Below are 19,113 nucleotides of genomic sequence, written 5' to 3'. Positions count from 1 at the left end.
TATTAAGTTTTACTAATAATGTCTCACTGTGCTTCAGGGGGTTATTTGCAATCTAATTTAAATATGTTATGCAGTGAATTCTCACATTCTGAATTTACTTTCACAGAACAGCAGCACTGAATAGAGAGCCCAATTATTCAGCAGATCATCTAATTACTTTTTTCCAAAATGCTTTGTTTTATGATTTAGAACTCTGTCTCAGCATTTTCGTGATTGCTACTTTTATCTTACTGTAAAATTGCTGCACATGTTGCAATTTTATGTTGAACATTGATGTTTTAATCCTATGATCTGATCTTAACAGCATAATTAGCTGCCCATATATATCAATTTACTGTTTCTGTGTTTAAAAACCAGATGAAGTATGTTCAGCCAAAATCCAATATCTTTTAAAAGAAAGATGGTGGAAATAGATTTTAAGTGTTATTTTGGTATCAAAAGTAGTGTGAGATTTTTGAGGGGTTGCTTATTTCTTTGCCCATAGGTGAATGCCGATGCTTTTCAAGTTTGAGGGACAAATATTTACCACCATACTGTCTATCTTGAAGATGAGGAGTTAATTTCAAAAATGTAATCTATCTCCTAAGTGACACTGAGAATGCTAGATTAAATTATGAAAATCAGTTTCATGTGGCCTTCTTTTAAAATATCATAATAATGGAAAATTTCTGTACACTCTACCTTGGATACATTTGTATCCTTAGATGGACTGCAACAGAAAAGGTCAGACTTTCACTTGGGGTTTTTTGTCATGATGGGAACTGCCTTTCATATGATAATAATATTTTATTTTTGCTTTTCACAATAAATGACAGGTCTGTTCTGTGTGAGAGCAATCAATAAAAGAGGTTATTAATCCCATATCTCATAACTCTATGTGCAAAGCAAAGTTACAGAGAACCTGAAATGTGCCATTTTACAAAAGAAGCTGTCTGAATAACTTAAGTTTATTGTACATTCCCTTGATAGCAGGTTTCATGCCATGCAGAGTCAATAGAGTATACTTCTAAGACCTAATACTTTGTTTTAAAGAGGAAACTTCTTGATGTAAGAGATTTTTTCCTAGCTCAAGTCCTGTGTTATAAAGTGACCTGATTTTTTTTTGTTGTTGTTCTCATTTTTGAAGCTTTTTATTAGAAGATGGTGAGAGCTTTGGGCAAGGACGAGATAGAAGTTCCCTCCTAGATGACACAACTGTGACTTTGTCTCTGTGCCAGCTCCGAAATGTAAGAGTGATACTGTGAATTCATTATGTTCTTCTCTGCAGAAACATTTGTTTAAAGGGAATATGTAACAGCAGCTCCTACTGCTGTTTCTGCCAACGGAAGCGTCACTGATTCCAAGAGAACACTTCTTAGTGTCCAAGTCAGATTCTGGTTTGTGCAGTTAAATTGCTTTGCCTGCAAAAGCTTAGTAAATTTTATTTGTCTTCTGTCCCTCCCTTTCCTTTTTCTGTTACCTGCTTTGTTCCAGTGTAGTGCAAATTGTTCTGTACCACTTGGTATTCTCCGCAATTGCTACAAACTATTTGCTCGGGGAGTGTCTTCTGTATGCATTAATTACTGTCTGTCAATGGCTCACATTATCCAAAAATAAACCAATTCATAAAACTCTAAAGTTTTATACTTAACATTGGATACCAATTTTCTGCAAGTTGATTATTAATTTTTGGAACACATGGCATGAAATGGCTAGTTCAAAAGATCTCTTCAAAGCATTTTGCAAAAATGCTGTAATGCAGTTTTCTTCCATCTTTATTGGGAAAATCAGCACATGATAACTCATGATTTGGCTTGGTGTAATGATCAGTTACAGGATTTACTGTATCTATCACTGAAATGTTTTAATTGTTAACTTGTCTTTGTTCTTGTAGAGCTTTATTGCTGTCAGATTGGGAAACTATGCTGCACTGTTTGCAGCTTGCTTTTTATAGTAGCAAATTCAATTCTGTCAGGTTTTTTCTTTGAAAAACCCTTTTCATAATACAGGGGTTAGGACAAAAAAGAAGGTGACTCCTGACTGCCACCTTAATATTGGAGGTAGTGTGTCAAACACTGTGTAAACACATTTCTTCAGTAGAACTTTGCACTGCTTCACACAAATGCATCAAGGCAGACCAAAGAACTGGGTTATTTTTGTCAGTACATTAGTGGGGCTTGCAAGGCAGGAGGGAGGTTAAAAATGTGCAACATCTATTTTAAACATAATACACTCTGCAGCTTCTGCTGTTGTTCTCTAGAGAACAGTTTTTAAAGGCTTTTTTTAAATGTTTTGATCTGAAATTTTGGATATTGCTGCCTACTTCTATAAGTGCAGCAGGAAATAATTGCATACTGAAGTTTCATTTTGTGGAAGATGCAAGACTGAACCTTGCAATGTAAGTTGAAATAAGTTTTTGAACTTGTGCAATTTTTCAGGCACCTTTATAGAGCAGAGCATGATGCTTATAATCAAAAGAGGAGCAGTACTGAGTGAACGGAGAGTGAACTCTTCTGTCAGCCCCAAGAGGAGAAGGCTGTGTGCCGTGTGCCTGCAATTTTAAGGGCTGAACTGCAAGACAGAGCATGGCATTAAACATTAATCATGCACCATTAGAGGTCTGAAAAGTTCAGTCAAAAATCCAGCCATGTTTGTCTGTCACCTTTGCTGAGTGTATTTCCTAAAAGGAATTCAAGTTTGCATAACTCCTGACCTGATTAGAGCCATATAAGCAAGTTATGCAGTTGCTTTGCAACTACTTGGATAGGAAGTCCAGGTAGAAAAATGAGGAAACAAAGAAAAATGATGTAATACTATTGATCTATGAATCCATGGTACTATAAACTATTTTTTGTGTGGAAATAGGTTTATGGATATCTTTAGGCAGGAGGACTTCCATCAACTCCAAAAGCCTGTATGAGCAAAAGGTTTTATTCTTGAAGGCTGAGTGCTTCTTCATTGCCAGCAAAGGACTGAGCTAATGTTTAGGTCTCAAGGCAAGTTACTGAATTTGACAAATGAATTGCTATTTAATAGTTTTTATATTCCACTAAGATTTCCACTTGAATTCTGAGCAGCATTCTGATAACAAGTTATTTTTCTTCCTCCTTTCAGAGACTGAAGGATGTTGGTGGAGAAGCATTTTATCCACTGCTTGAGGATGAGTAAGTATGTGTGTAAATTGGTACATCTGTAGCACACTGAATTTTGAGTTATTAGTTTTGTTTTTGTGGCACACTGCACAGCTAGATGTAACTGCCTCCCAAAAGCAAAACTAACATGTCTTTGTTTGGCTCTGAAAGCCAAGAGCTGATAAACATGCTGCACTTCAGACCTTGATACCAAGCTGAGGATCTTAGCTTCTGTCCTGGAAATCAATTGTTTGTGTTGAATACTCAAAATTACTTGTTTATTCTTGTTTCTGACTAAGAAATGCTTCATGCAGTATTAATTATTTTCAGTGATTGTGTTTTCTTGCTGTTCACTGTTACCCTGTTTTTTCCAGCCAACCAGCTTTACCTCATTCCAACAGTAGCAATGAGCTCTCTGCAGCTGCTACCCTTCCTCTGATCATCCGGGAGAGGGACACAGAGTACCAGCTAAATAGAATTGTCCTGTTTGACAGGCTGTTGAAGGTATGGAGTTCTTGTGATGCTGGATAATTGGATTTGGTCTGTTAATTGGAAGGTTTTGAAAGACCAAGTAATTGTAAAAGGAAGCAGAGGTACAAGAGACCACAGTAGGAAAGGGGGAAGAATAAAACCCTTCAGAAGTGTAAGAAGATTGAAAATAAAAATAGAACAAATTATTCTCAGTACTGGTGAATATAAACGTAGATTTTAAAGTATCCACATGGAAATAGAGCTGCTGCTAATACTGGGTTTTTACTGATGAAAATAATTTTATATCCTTTATTTTATAACAGACTAAGCTATTATAAGTATAAATATGCTTGTAACATTTCTGCATTTCCAAGCAGTAAAGTATTTGAAGACATGGCAGTGCCATGTTATAAATGTGAGATTTATACTGGGTAAAGGAATAGCAGCCCCTAATTTACATATATGCAGAGAGATAGATTCTTGTTTAAGAATGAGAGAGCTGATGCACATTATCAGGCGTAAATAAGAAATGTTTCATAAAACCAAGGTGGATACATATTATGAAAAGAAAGATATAATGAAGAAAAAATTGATAGTACAAATTTGGATTAGTAGATCTATCCAGTATATACCAAAGCACATGAATGCATTTATGAGAAAGAGCGGACATTTTAACATCAAACAGTAGTCCTTCATTCAGGCCTTCCAGTTAGGGATTAAATTCACTTTTTGTGTAACTTGTATTCACTGTTTTCATTTGGGGAAAGACTGTTCCTGTTTTGAGATTTGAATTGTTTCAGTTACATGATAACATTTTTTTTTGTTAATCTCTTCTCTTTGAAGGCCTACCCATACAAGAAAAACCAAATTTGGAAAGAAGCCAGGATTGACATCCCTCCCCTTCTGAGAGGCATAACCTGGGCTGCCTTGTTGGGTGTTGAGGTAAGGGTGTTTGGAGAAGTTCCAGTACTGACTGATGATGGAGTGCATTAGGAATGGGGTCAAGGAAGCTTGAATGGGCTTAAAGATCTGGCAGGTAGGTTGCTGAAATTTCAAACAAAATGAGTCATGAAATTGTGCAAATAAAGGTGATGTTCTGACAAACTTGCTTCTTTTCTGTAAGGTTATTTGATTTCAGAAAGCATATGTGAACTTGACTGCCTTTTGGTGATTAACTGGGGTTTTTTGTTTTGATTTTTAATATTTTGACAAATGCAGTTGACAATCCTTCTGCTCCAGTCAGTAGGAGAGCACACAGGAAGTGTATTTTTCTCAGCTACCAATCAGTACACTTCCCAGAAAGAATGGAGAATAAATCAGTCAAATGCAGTCCTTTGGGACAATGGAATGTCCCAGAAATGAGGTCTCCTTACAGAGTTGCTGGACTACCCAGCTTTTGGATTTACCTTGCTTGCAATCCTGCAGCAGCAGATCATAAAGATTCTTAGCGATAACACATCCTAGGTTATTCAGGAGATTTAGCTTAGGATGTGGTCTTTTGAGTACCATATACTATAATCAACAAAAAAGCTGGAAAGATGAATAAAAACTGCTGGTCAGGCTTGTAGCCTGAGTCTTGGGAAATGAGTCAATTCTCATGCTTCAGCAACTTGCCAGCTGTACAATATGGGTGTTTTCCTGTCCCATAACATTAAAATGGCCTTGTTAATAGAATAGAGAGCACCTTTTGACTTGAAAATGGGAAACTACAAAGTGCATAGCTTTCTACATAAACAACTGAAAATCACTGAAGATCAGGCTGAGGAGATCTATAGGAAGGTCTGTATGTCTTGAGTTAATAACAGAATAAAGATGGTTTTGTTGAAATTAAGCTGTCAGAATCTTCTGTTCTTCTGCTAACTAAAGTTCCTAAGAGTCAACTTCTCATATCACCATGTACGTTGTCATGTGCACTTATGTTGGCCAGGGCTTTCTAAATTCACATATTCTTCTTCCACATTTAGGGTGCCATAGAAGCAAAATATGATGCCATTGATAAAGACACACCGATTCCTACAGACAGACAAGTAAGATTTGCAGTGTTACCAAATATTGTCACTTGAAGATCCTTCCCACCCATCTCTTGCCTGTTACAGCCCTCGTGGTGGATAACAACATTATGGTTCCCCTTGCCCTCCAGCCTTACACTGTAGCAAAAATCTTGCAAACAGATCGACACAATTACTTTCACTCAACTTACAACATGGGGAAGCTGAAATCCTTTTTTAGGTTATAATCACTGTTTCTGTAGCAGCAGCAGTGTAGTGGACAATATTAATCATTTGTTGTTAAAAATCCTGGGTTTACCAAATGCTTGCTGTGCCTGTTGGACCTTGTAGCAATAATGCTGAGGTCCTGTAATGTGAGCTATACTTCACAGAAATGGGGGTTTGAGCTATTTTGTTCTCCAAGAAGAGAATGTTCTCAAATGTTCTCTTACCAGACATAAAAAGACATTACAAACAACTGTTCCTTTCAGCTGGGTGAAGAAATATTTTCCATCCTATTGGTTGCAACATTGAGAACTCTGATTTGGTTACCTTTTAAAGCAAAGCAGTATTACCACCTAAAATGAGTCCAGAAGTAAAAAAACCCTGTAACTGTCATCTGTTTTCTGCCTTTTTCAAGGGCTAGAACCCTTTAAAAATATAAGTGCAGAAAAGGAGGGAAAAAAATCTCTATTTTTAAACTTTGGTGTATTAGGTTCCCTGTCAGTTTTGGTTTTGAGAGTGATGGAGGAAGCAGATAGTGTATAATGGTGGTCTGACCTACATATTTTGGCTGACTTCTGCCTCTAGTGTTGTAAGATTGCTGTAGTGCTGCCCCACTCATCCCAATTTCTCTTTGTGTGCTTGGCTGTGGTGCAGATTGAAGTTGATATTCCTCGTTGCCATCAGTATGATGAACTGCTGTCATCACCAGAGGGTCATGCAAAGTTCAGACGTGTATTGAAGGCCTGGGTTGTTTCCCATCCTAATTTGGTGTACTGGCAAGGTGAGTTTGACTGGTTGGCAAGGGTGGATAATTGAATGGAAAGCTTTGATTGACTTAAAAGTACCTCCTGCTTTTCACCCCCACAATATAAGCCTTTTTTGGATGCTTTCCTTTCTGTTTCCTTTGAAGAATGAATCTGTGGATTATTGCAAATTTAAATCCTAATAACTTACATTTAATTTGGAATAAAAAATTGCCCCACTCTCTTTGTTATGTATTCAGTCTTCATAAGTTTCAGTCACTGTATTTTAAAAAGAAAAGTCTGTTGCTTGCTATTGAGCTCCAAGATAATACTGCAAAAGTTACTGAGTTCTTGGAACAGTAATTGGCATTTCTTGGATGCCTTGGCAGAACAATCAATTTGGCATTATAGCTGAACAATTTGAAATCCTTGCTGTTTTCATGCATATATTTCACAGTTGTTCTCACCATTACTGGTGAAGGCCTGATAATGCAGAACCAGTATCTAGTGTGCAAATTTTCATTAGAAATTAGTGTATTTATCTTGTGCATTAAAATAAATGAGCTCTTGGTGCTGTTTTTTCATGGCTCTTCTCTCTTTAGGTCTTGACTCTCTTTGTGCACCGTTTCTGTACTTGAATTTTAATAATGAAGGTGAGTACATTTTTCAGCAGTAAGCAAAGAAAAGCACAGTCTCTCATCTGTATCTACGTGCAGACAGATGTGTGAATCCACTTAGAGATGGAAAGTTTCTGTATCTACAAAGGAATTTTAAAGCTCTTGTTGCCACAGGTCAAAAAAAGTTGGAGTTTTGAAAACTGCATGTGGTGTACTGCTCTTCAAGCAGGGTTTCAAGTATTGTTTATTGCCAAGTGCAATAATGATATATTTTAAAAAGCACAAATAATCTTAAGTAGAAAAAGGAAGAAATGCTGCTGTAGCACTTGTGTTTTTCAGTGAAGCTGTAGTTCAGCCTTGCTTAAGGTGAATGCATTATTTGGCAACCTAAGTGCTAAACTGTCAGACCAGCTTTGTCCAGAAAAGTTTATGGTAGTTTTAAATGCCTGATTCAGATCAGCTTTAGATATATGACCTTTATCTTCTTAGAATGTGGTTTGTTCATAACAGGTGTAGTCCAAGCTTTTATTGTCTTATACTTGGCTTTCTTTATGTAAGATCGCTGTGTGGGAAAACTGGTTTCTTAGGACAATGACTTCTGTTATACCTACTGTGCATGCAATCATTTTTCTGTACAGATTGATTTAAGTACTTATGCTTATTATCTGGTGAATAATGAACTTTTTAAGGTGTAATTAAATTCTGCCTCTGTCATTGCATCTGGGTTTTTTTAATTCTTTCAGCTCTGGCATATGCCTGCATGTCTGCTTTTATTCCAAAGTATTTGTATAACTTCTTTCTGAAGGATAATTCTCATGTTATTCAAGGTAAGTCTGTCCCTTTATTTGGTGTAGTTTTAAGAGAAGTAAAATTGTTTCTGGATATGTAAATACACTTTTTCAAGGGGTTGCAAAATTGGGATGCAGTTAAAATCATGTAACTGTGCAAGAAAATTTGGAACTAAGTGGTTAAGGATTCAGACAGGAGAAAAAAATCAAGAAGTGCACATGCACAAAAGTGTTCTATGTAATATCCAGGGTAAGAGTCAGTCCATGCTGCAAAGTTGTGGAAGCAGTAAATAGTCTTTCTAGTGTTACATTGTAAAGGCTTACCCTTCAGGTGATCAAAGTCATCTTGTTAGAGGAGCGGCTGGACAATAAGGGAAAATGAGGAAGAACAGTACAAACTAGGGGTTCTTCAGAAAATGAAAGCTATGGTATTCAGGAAAATAGGGATTCAAGAGGAATTTCTTACTGAGCAGATGATGTTATTCAATACAGGACAGGAGATGGAATACCCTGAGGAATAATGTTCCATAGTTCAGCCTTCAACAAGTACATAGGTATCTTAGATGATTTAAAACAATAACTAGGAATGTCTGTTCTAATTGAAAAGTAATTTTAAATTTCATGGAAACATGAGAAAGGAATTGTCTCCACCTAGAAAGTCATCTTGGCACAGTCTGTTTTGGGAAGATAATTTATCTTCCAGACAGTCTTTAAAAAACAAAAGAAGCTGTTTCAAAAGCCATTAGTAGTTAAAAGAAGCAGGTGGTAATTAATGTTTTTAATTGCAAGCAGTTATGAATGTTTACTGAATACTGAGTATCACCATGGCTTGCTGTCCTTGTATTTCTTTTAAATAAATTCTTTTGTATATTTCTCATGAAACTTGTCAGCTTTAAAGTGTCTGTCCTTTTTGTCTTCAAGGAAGGTAATTAAAAACTGATCAACAAAACTTTAAAAGCATTTACATATTGGGTAACTGGGAGAGGGCTAACATAAGGAGAGAATGCCAGGGGTAGGAGAGTTTATGTACAGAAGACAATGGGTAAGAGGTGTTATGAACTGAATAAAAAAATAGAAGAAATTATTCCAGAAAATATGTTTGCATCCTTTTGTCTGCAAAGAAAGGTTGCTTGCAGTAAAGATCTAAAGATGAAAAGAATAAGTATGTTCCTCTGGAGACAACTACTTTAGACTTCAAGATTAGTAGCTTGGTAAAGACTTTTCTGAACAGGTTAGAGTGCTCCATAAAATAATACTTCTGCTCTCTAGGGTTTTCTGATGTTATTCCTAAGGAGCTTTGCAAAAATATGTATCAGCTAAAGTCAGAAATACAGGTCAGTAGGATTCTGTGAACCAAATAGTGTAGGTATTCCTGAGTTCCTGTTCTGCTTTTGGCATCATCAAGGACTCAGGAATGTTGGACCTTTTAGGGTTCTTTCAGTATTGTAATTAATCCTTTCTAGGGTTATATGTTAAAACACAATGTATAAATAAAGGTATGAAGGAAGATGCTGTGTCATTTCCCTGCCTTTTTAAGATAGAGGAAAAGGTTAAGAATGTGTCATTTAACTACCCACTGCAATTTTAGCTGCTCTGTGTCTTCTGTGTAGATACAAACTGTGTGGAGCATTGAGATGCCAGCACATTCTGGAAACGGAGATTGCATTCTTTGTTGCTCCCCTGTTCTCTTGCTGTCCACGCCCTAATTGCTCTGATCTTGGGAACATGGTGGAAAAGGAATTACCATCTGTTACAAAATTGCAATTATTGCCTCTTCAGCTTTGTTCTAACAGATTATGTGACAGTGTGGACAAAACTGGGAGAGGGGCAGAGCAGAGAGAAATCTGTCCCTGTCCTGTGTTCTGCTGTCTGCTTCTCTTCCAATTAAAAGCAACTGTTGTTTAGACAACTTAATGAAATTGTACCCATCAACCTAATAGGCCAGACTGAAGATGTAATAAATTTTATCTTTTATAGTGGGTATTTCTCCTTTCTGGTTACTAAACAGTCTTTAACTTTGCATGTCAAGCATTCATCACAACCTAAGTGTGTGCCAAGTTAAACCATTGTTAAAAATCCAAATTGAGATGTACTAAAGAAGAATAATTAAATGTTTCTTCCTTTGTATTGAATGTAATGGTAACAAGCAGTACAGCACTTGTTATTTTATTGGAGGTTTAAAATGAGTGGCTTTCCTAGAGCTCTGTTGTGAGCCAGCAGCATGTGATGGTTTGTGTTTTTGATAAGTCTTGGATTTGTCGTTTCAGAGTACCTGACAGTGTTTTCCCAGATGATTGCATTCCATGATCCAGAGCTGAGTAATCACCTCAATGAAATTGGGTTTATTCCAGATGTAAGTGCTAAGGATCCTTTTAAGTATTATCCAGAGGAATAAAAAGTGGAAAATGAGGGAAACTGGGATGAGATGGTTTTCCAAACTGCTTCAGTAGCAGTGACTAAAGTGAAACTTCCATATTAATAGACCTTCCTGAATATGCAGATAAAATGATAAAGTCTTGATTGTTATTTTATGTACTTTGGTCCTTTCTGCTCTAATGGGATGGTAAATACAATAAAAATACTTCTAGCCAGTTATTATAACTTAGATTCATTTTGAAAGGTATATACAGATCTATTTTTGAAATGTGGGTTAATAGATAGAAAATTAGTGTACTCATAAAGTGCTAATAGCAAAATTACTGCAGCTAATTGAATGCTGTTGATTAGCACAAATTACACATTATTTTGCAAGTTATAGAAAAAGTCCATGATCATCAATCTTGTAGATATGTCAGGCCTTGGAAAATGCTAAGCAGTCATTTGCTGGAGTGTGTCTCAAATGTGGGACAAGTGCATAACATAGACTCAAGTTTTATGCTTCCATTGGAAAAAATCTCTTAGATGGAGGAAAATTAAAACTGAGAGCACAGCCAGAAAATAGTAGAGAGGATGGGCTTTGTTGGAAAAAGCAAAACCAGGCATTCTGTAGAGCCTCACTTCTAGCTATCACTGTAAATAGTAAAGCCTTCCTCCTTTTTTTAGAGAGGTGTGTATAGTCAAGAAAGCCAAAATAAAAATATTTTTCTGGCTAAAAATACTGATGTTTCTGAAAAGTAGATTTAGGCAAGGCCGTAGAGATAAAGTTAATTGATATGGTCTGTATCATTCTGTATTTGGAATTTAGAAATTTGGCAGTTACCAGTTGGTCATAGGAACAGGTGATCACTGAGAGGTCAAAATGGAAGAAGATAACTGAACTCAGGAGATGTTGATGTAGAAATGCAAAATTTATAAGTAAGAAATTTACATGCATTATTCTGTAAGCAATAGAAAGTTCAGCTTATCAGAAATGCCTTATGCTTATTAGGAAATATTTTAAGTTGGAGCAGCAAGACCAAGCCTCTGAAAGTCGTTTATTTTAAATCATTCCTTAAAGAATTTGGGACTGGCAGATAGTCATTATCACTGTTTATTAACATTAAATTTAAATTAAATTAAATATTAATTTATTAATAGAAAAGAAAGTATGTATTTTCATTTGTAGAGGGTGTTTTTAATCTAATAGTGTTGTTTGACTGATACAAATTTAGGAGATACAGTGGTATTAAAATGAGCAGAAGGTAAAGCCAGTGTATTGCCTTATAAAGAGAGGAGTTTGAGAAGGCCACATAAATTTCAGATAACACACATCTGAAGAGGACAGGTGGGAGGAAGATGAAAGGAAAGTGAGAAGAAGTAGGAGTGTTTATCTGTAGAAAACCTAAATATTTGGGTAGATGAAGTGCAAGGGTTAACAGCAACATTTAACATTCCTGAGGGAGGATCAATTATGCAGCATCACTGTAAAAATGCATTTGATGCTTATTTTTTAAAGGCTGCAGATGACCAAAACAATTCACCTGTGTATTTTGTCCAGGATGCTAATTCCCACTAAGGAGTTAGAGATGTAATTTCCCTGACCACCTTACAGGTCCTTGTGTGGGCTACTAATCTATACCTGGGCTCTATAGCAGCCCATCTTGTGTCTTACCTGTATTTCAGCAGCTCCTTATCTCTGCCTATACAGTTATAATTCTCCATTGAAGGCTTCCAAGGTACAAGTCAGATGGAATAGTTTGAAATCACATGTTTTGCTATCTTTTAGTTTCTGTTGTGCTAGTCATTAGACAGTACATAGTCATACATGAGCCTTGTCTCTAAATCTGATAATCTATAGATGATTAGGTAATATAGCAAACAATTGCAAAAGAAGAATATTTTTTTAAAACTCTTGCATTGAACAAAAATGCAGGTTCTAAAATTAACACTAACCTATGAAGAGAGTTTATCCTTTCTGAATTATCTGTCAGGGTTTGGGTTTTTTTATTAAGTAAAAGTTGTTCTGCCTTTTAGATTAGTCAGAGAGGTGATTTTTTGTGACTGTAACAAGGCAGCATAGGATCCATCAAGGTGAAGGATATGCAGTGTAGTAATGAGATCTGAACCAGAGTTTCGTGCTTGAGTACTAATCCTATCAAAGTAAACCCTGATTAATCTTTCATCATTGAAAAGCAGGCTCTGCTGAGGGGAAGATTGGGTTCCTGGCACCCTTCTCATTTGCTTCAGGTCACGTAGCTCTCAGAATATTGAACACTGCTGAAGCTTGAGTCGTTGGGAATATTATTAGCTGATGTGGTGCCTGGATTAAGTACATTGCTGTGGCTATGTGATTTACATATAAATGGAGGGATAATACATGCAGTGAATCTTACAGTGAATCTTTGCTCACTCTTCCAATATCTATACTCTTCTCCACCCTGTATAATGCTGTATAACACATTCCTTGTTTTACTGACTAATTCTGATCCTAAACAGCAGACCATGTTAAAGGAGAAAATGAAGAAAAACAAAGTGTACAATGTTGCTAAAAGTGCAGCCATTGCCATAAATTACCCTAAAGCACTTTCAGCTGTGAATTATGGAAGGTAGACACAGTTGTCATCTATCCACTAACATAGAAGGCAAACTGATTGCAGTTCCTTTATATCATTGTGCTGAAGCTGCTGGCACAGGTAGATACCTTAGCTTGGTTTTGGTGATATGCATGAGGTGTCAGTAACAGGGCTGCATCTTAAAAATCCTGCCCTTTCTTTGTTTGTCCCATTACATGCTTACCTGAAAATGAATTGCTGATATTTTTATCTTGTGAAGCAAGTGATCATTCTTCAAATTTTGTTTGTGTAGGTACATATGGGTGGGTAGAATCTAATATTAAAAATGTGATTGTTTGCCTTATCTTTTGCACCTTTCTGAAGCCTTTAAATATATGATTGTCTAGGCACCGTATAGGATTGAAGCTAAGTACATGTGTTTGTATTCAAATGTGGAGCAGGAAGGTGAAAGATTGGGAGTTTGTAGAATAGACAATTTCCTTTGGAAGGGACCCACAAGGCTCCTGTAGTCCTGCCTGGCCACTTCAGGGCTGAATTAAGTGTGCTGTTAAGGGCATTCTCCAAATGCCTCTTAAGCACTGGCAGCCTTGGGGCATCAAACACCTCTCTAGGAAGCTTCTTCCAATGTTTCCACCTTCTTGGTAGAGAAAAGCTTCCTCATGTGCAATCTAAATCTTCCCTGGTGCAGCTTTGAACTATTCCAACATATCCTGTCTCTGGATCCAGGGAGAAGAGCTCAGCATTTCCATCTCCACCTCTCCCCCCAAAGAAGTTGTAGAAAACAAAAAAATAGGGTTTTTTAACAACTGAAAGCAAAAAGCAGAAGTTGGAACAACTGATAGAACAACTCAGCAAAATAAAATTCTGCTTATTGTTGGACAACATTGTTTCACACATACATCAAACAGGAAAGAAATTAAACAAGCATTAATAGGAGAAAAAACCGCCAAACCTCTTTATCTTTGGATTTGGCAAATCATATAAACGGCAATATATGGTACAGCTAAAGTATATACAGAAAAAAAGTTATACTTTTTCTGTATAACTTATTAATGAAGGGAGTTTTTCCTCTGATTTTAACAAATATGATGATTTAAAACAAGGAGGTGTTTGTAAGCCTGAAGAAGTTATGAATGCTATTAGTAAGCAAGGAAAGGAAAGGCAGAACATGGGTGGCATTACTCCCTGACGCGAAGCAAAATTAAAATTGTGGCTCCTCTCAAGGTCTCCCTAAAATATGATGCGTTTATTTTACAGGCTCTTTTTTAATATGGCTTATTAGATGCTATTTAATAGGCCGTTCCAGATGCTACTTTGATTACACATTAGGCGTACTTCCCATTTCGGGAGAGTTAAGTGTCAGGTAAAACCAGACCCCCCGGAGGTTTCAGGGTTCAGCACTAGAGGGTTGCAATCCCTGAATTTCAGTTTTCTTTTCTGCAGCTCGATGTTCCTGAGGCGCGGGCGCTGCTGTTGCGCGCGGCGGCCGCTGGAGGGCGCCATTCCCCAGCGCTGTGCGCAGTCCCGCTGTCCCCGCGCATCCCGAATTCCGTCCGGGCTCAGAGCGGCTCCTCCTTCCCTTTCACTGCCCGCGCTCTGCCTTCCCCTTCCTGGCTTGCTGATAGCATCGGTAACCTCTTGGGGCTTACCAAAACCTCTTGTCTTAAAGCATTATTTTGGTTAAAGTCAGAGGAAAAACTCCCTTCGGTAAAAGCTCGCCTGACACCTTCTACTTAAATTGTTTGACCTACTTTTCATGTCACTGCTGATAGGTTTGGTGAGGACGGTTTAGAGCAAAGCAGTGATTTTCCTCGTGATTACCTTTTAATAATCTTCAAAGCTTCACATTTCATGTATTTTCTTGTTTATTTCTGTGTAAATGCATGCATGATAGAGGTGTTTGTGAAAATAGGAGAAAATAGGGATCTGTTTTTGTAAAACATTTTAATCATATATATGAAAAGGAGGAAATAATTTCTTTTAAATGCCAAGGAAATAATGTGGTTTGCATAATATGTACCTCCAAGCAAAGGGGAGCCTCAGGACACTAGGCTTGTTTTCTTACTGCACAGGAAGCAAGATATTGCGTATAAACAAGCAGATAAACAGGTATTAGCTGATCACAACCAATGCAGGGGATATTTCAGGGAATGGGATATGTTACTATTCTTAAAATGCCTTCTGTTTAAAACATGACCTAGATATACTCAAGGAAATAGTGTGATTGTATTATAAGATTTAATATGATGATAGGAATTGGTTTGATTTGGATTTTGAATGCTTAAAATCAATTGGTGGATTGGGGGTCAAGCTTCATAAAAGCCTGCTGAATGTTAAAAGTGGTGAACAGGTCATTGAACCTTCCTTAGTTTAGGGGCAGTATGGTTCAGATCTCAGGCACTCAGATGAAGGCATAGGAATGTAATTTAGAGCTGTGCTAAGAAGGTTTTCAGGTTTTTACATCATTTAGTCACAGCCATAACCCAGTTCAGACTTTATGGAATAAGAAGTAATTTATTAACATAATATCAGTTATGTTTTCTGCTCCTCATTTGTTTACTTCCAGGAAAAGCTCAATGGGAGGATTAATTTGCACTTTTTACGAGTTAAAAAGTAATATATTAAGCTTTATGTTTAACTGTAAATCTTCATAGCACATGAGCCATGCAGTTGAGTAAAATTTAACAATGATCGTCTCACTCTTGCATTCGTAATTTATGGAAACTTTCTGCACAGTTTGATGTCTTGAGAAAATAGATTCTCTTGCCTTTGCCTTGCTAAAGGCTTCACTGAAAAATTAGAAGTTCTTAATGTGTCATAAATGCTTAGCTCTTTCTCTGTATGATGAGTTTGAAAGTTGGCAGGCATGGAAGGTTTTCTGTAGCTGTTGCAGCAGCACAATCTCATAGGGATGTAAGTGCTGGAGCAGGACACCTTCAGGTGACACTGCCCCAAAATGGGCACAGTGGAACTGCAGAAATGCTTGGGTGTTACTGAGCATTTACTGAGAATGAGACTGTCCTTAATTGCTTCACTGGCAAGTGTGCATTTTAATAAATACCAGCATAGCAGAAAAAGGCAGAGGTGATTTTTTTCTCGTGAAAATCATGATTTGAACTTTTAGTTATTTCTATTAAACCATTTTCTTCCATAGCCAAAAAGATGTATTAAATCAAGTTGGTTTATGCTTTTTCAGGCATCCTTGGCTATTTTTTGCTTATATTATTGAGAATTTCAACCATTTAGTAGAGTGGGTTTTTGAGTTCTTTAAGACTTTGAAGGTTATATTGTGCAAACCAGCCTATTAAGGGTGGTGATTGGTTTTTTTACTGTTTTCAATACAGTGTTGCAAACTAATAATTTGAAAAATTTGGTGAAAAAAGTTTCTGACGGGCTAAGAGTTGTGTGATAGAAGATCTGCCACTGCAGTTATTTTCCTTTCTAACTGAATTCTTGCAAAATAGGCGATTTTTGATGTAGTTGACAATTGTCATAGACAACTTGAGTTCCTGAAACTTTTTTTTTTTCTTCTCTTCCACATCACCACCTTTGGCAGCTTTATGCGATTCCTTGGTTTCTTACAATGTTTACACGTGAGTATGATTTTTTTTCTTTTGATTAAATGTTCTTACATTTCTTAAGCTTATTTTTTCTCACTTTTTCAGCTAAAGCCTTTCTAAATTGGTATGATAGGTCCAGCATTTAGTTAGGATGCTTATAATTTGCAAGGATGTGTTGTGGAAAACTCAACAGTGGAAAACTCAGCAGTGCCTGTCACTTGCTTTCTGGCCTGATTTCATAATAGTTAATATTTCTCCTGTGGTTTTGAATTGTTTTTATTGTTAGATTATTATATGCTGTTGTTGTTATCATAGAATGGATCATTTTACACATGCAGTATTTAGGGTGTGTTCAGAGGAAGCTGTTATCTACTGGAAAAAGATGTAATAATAGTTAAAAAGCAAAACCAAACCACACCACCATCCCCTGCCATCACTCAAATAATGTAAGAAAGAGAATGACTTTGTTTTTGAAAATAATAATACTTTTGTTGCACATTGAGACACTGTTATTCTGGTAGAACTAGTTTACTGTATTTGTGCATGTATATTAGGAAAAAAGAAGAGCTTTCTAATTTGTTGGGTTTTAATTAAAGAGAAGAAAGTTAACAAATCAAGTCTAGAAAGCAATTTAAAAACTTCTTTTCTCAAAAATCTGTGATTTTTTTCATGTCGTATCAACATTGGCAGATGTTGAATTTAAATTTTCAAAGAAGTGGCAGAATGAAAAGAGCTGATTATTTCTCAGAGATTTTTTCTCTGATGAAATATCACAGAACTTAGTTTGAGATTCTTGATTGCATTTTCTAAAGATTTTGACTGTAAAGCACTGGTTCTTGCAGTTGTCCCTGTTTCTCTACCCTTCATGACAATCGCCACATTTGGGAAACCAAGGAGATGATTTCCTTAAGCAATCAAGTGCAATAAAGTCTTGAAACTATCTTGTTGGAACATAGCATATTTTAAGACAGCCACCTTCAGCTTTATATATAAAATCTTTCTATTTTTAATAGGCCTTTTTCCTTGTCTTTCTTTTATTCTGCCAATTTTTTCTTTACTCTGTTCATTTTTTTTTTTGGTCTAATTATAAGTAGTCAATCTTATTGGTTAACTCATTAATGTTGTCTTATTGTGAAAAACTCATATGTATGCCTTGATATGTAACTACTCTGTACTAAAAGAAAAATAAATTGCCTGATTCGTGACATACTTGAAATGTGAAAACCCATGTGCTTCCAAGTATTCATTAAGAAAAGATGGCTGTTATTTACAGAATAATTAAACTGCATATGAGCACAAACAGGATCCTGGACAGGTTGAGTCCTCTTTGCTCCCAAATAAAAAAGAAATCACTCAAGATGGGAAAGGAAGGAAGTACATAGGCACCTCATTAACCCTGTTATTGTGTGTGTGTGCTTATAGAGTTTTATTTATTGTGCTTATTCATTTTACAGATGTCTTTCCTTTGCACAAAATTTTTCACTTGTGGGATACATTACTGCTTGGAAATTCCTCCTTCCCATTCTGTATTGGAGTTGCCATACTTCAGCAGCTGAGGGATCGTCTTCTGGCTAATGGATTCAATGAGTGCATTCTCCTTTTTTCAGACTTGCCAGGTACAGAAAATACTGTTTCTTCCTTTTTTCTCTGTCTTCCCCAGTGTGTTTCTAAATATATGCTTAGAAATCATGGTTGGTTTAGGCAAATTCACTGCCAGAATGTGTGGATCTTAACTACAATTTATTGTAGTTAGTCAAAGTTTTTACTGTCATCAGCAAGAATGCAGTAGGATTGTTATTTCCAGGTGAAGATTGGAGTGTTTTGTTGTGAAATTTAGAACTATTTAAATTCATTCAGAAGCAACTGTTCTTTGTCATACAGACACAATCAGTTTATATGAATTTCTAAATAAATTGAGTACAATTCTGAATAGTCCTTTTCCTCTTTAGTGGAAAGCCTGTTTTCCTTTCAAACATAATTAAACTTGTACTGTGGAAGTAATTAATGTAAAAGGATTAGGGAAAGCAGTACAGGAAGCCATTGGAATTACTCTGTTAAATATTTCCATTTGAAATTTAAAGCTTGCAGAATAATTTTCAAAACTGTATCAGAGTCTGCATGATCACTGTGCAGATATTCTGTGTCTTTGCTCAGTAGGAGGTGATTAAACTATCCATACAAACTGGTACCTTACAAAAATACAATGCAGTTAACCATGAAGTTTGGAGCTTCCTTCTGAGCAAGTACGTAGTGAGACAGCAGAATGCATTGGAACAGAGTAAGCCATGTCACCTGAACGGTGTGTTTTACTTTGTAGTGACACAAGTAAGACGGCTGCTGCACTCAGAACATGCTTATATTCTTGCATTAATTCCCTCTCTCCTGCTCAGGATCTTACTAATGTAATACAAATCTTGGGTAAGAGATTGGCCCTGTTTTAAATGTGTGGCTTTTCTTTAGATAACTCTAACTTTGGGGTAATTCCTGGCCTAATTAAGGATTTAGTGAGCTCTATTTGAACTCGCATGTCTGCAATTCAGTAATTCATTTAAACAGAAGTTCTTAATCAGAAGAACTGAAGGAGAGAATGAAGTTTGGAGGAGAATTTAAAAGGTCTTCTTAAGAGTTGCAGTCTCCACAACTGCAGAGTTCACAGAGGTTAGCAGTAGTCTAGGATATG

At 36.5% G+C, this 19,113-nt stretch overlaps 1 protein-coding gene across 2 annotated transcripts in view; it reads left to right on the top strand.

Annotated features, from left to right (window-relative positions):
• The window catches only part of TBCK (TBC1 domain containing kinase), an 87,828-nt gene that overhangs the window by 28,992 nt on the left and 39,723 nt on the right, over positions 1-19,113 (top strand). For both annotated transcript variants that reach the window (XM_064710924.1, XM_064710925.1), the window contains exons 12-22: positions 1,127-1,226; positions 3,094-3,143; positions 3,485-3,614; positions 4,425-4,523; positions 5,546-5,608; positions 6,449-6,575; positions 7,140-7,190; positions 7,898-7,981; positions 10,210-10,295; positions 16,430-16,466; positions 17,888-18,049. In XM_064710924.1, the coding sequence (XP_064566994.1) occupies positions 1,127-1,226; positions 3,094-3,143; positions 3,485-3,614; positions 4,425-4,523; positions 5,546-5,608; positions 6,449-6,575; positions 7,140-7,190; positions 7,898-7,981; positions 10,210-10,295; positions 16,430-16,466; positions 17,888-18,049 (989 nt within the window). The remainder of the gene's footprint in view (positions 1-1,126; positions 1,227-3,093; positions 3,144-3,484; positions 3,615-4,424; positions 4,524-5,545; positions 5,609-6,448; positions 6,576-7,139; positions 7,191-7,897; positions 7,982-10,209; positions 10,296-16,429; positions 16,467-17,887; positions 18,050-19,113) is intronic.

Source organism: Zonotrichia leucophrys, chromosome 4 (genome assembly GCF_028769735.1).
Source record: "Zonotrichia leucophrys gambelii isolate GWCS_2022_RI chromosome 4, RI_Zleu_2.0, whole genome shotgun sequence".
NCBI lineage: Eukaryota > Metazoa > Chordata > Aves > Passeriformes > Passerellidae > Zonotrichia > Zonotrichia leucophrys.
The sequence above is the reverse complement of the archived record's forward strand: the minus strand, read 5'-3'. Positions and strand labels throughout refer to the sequence as shown.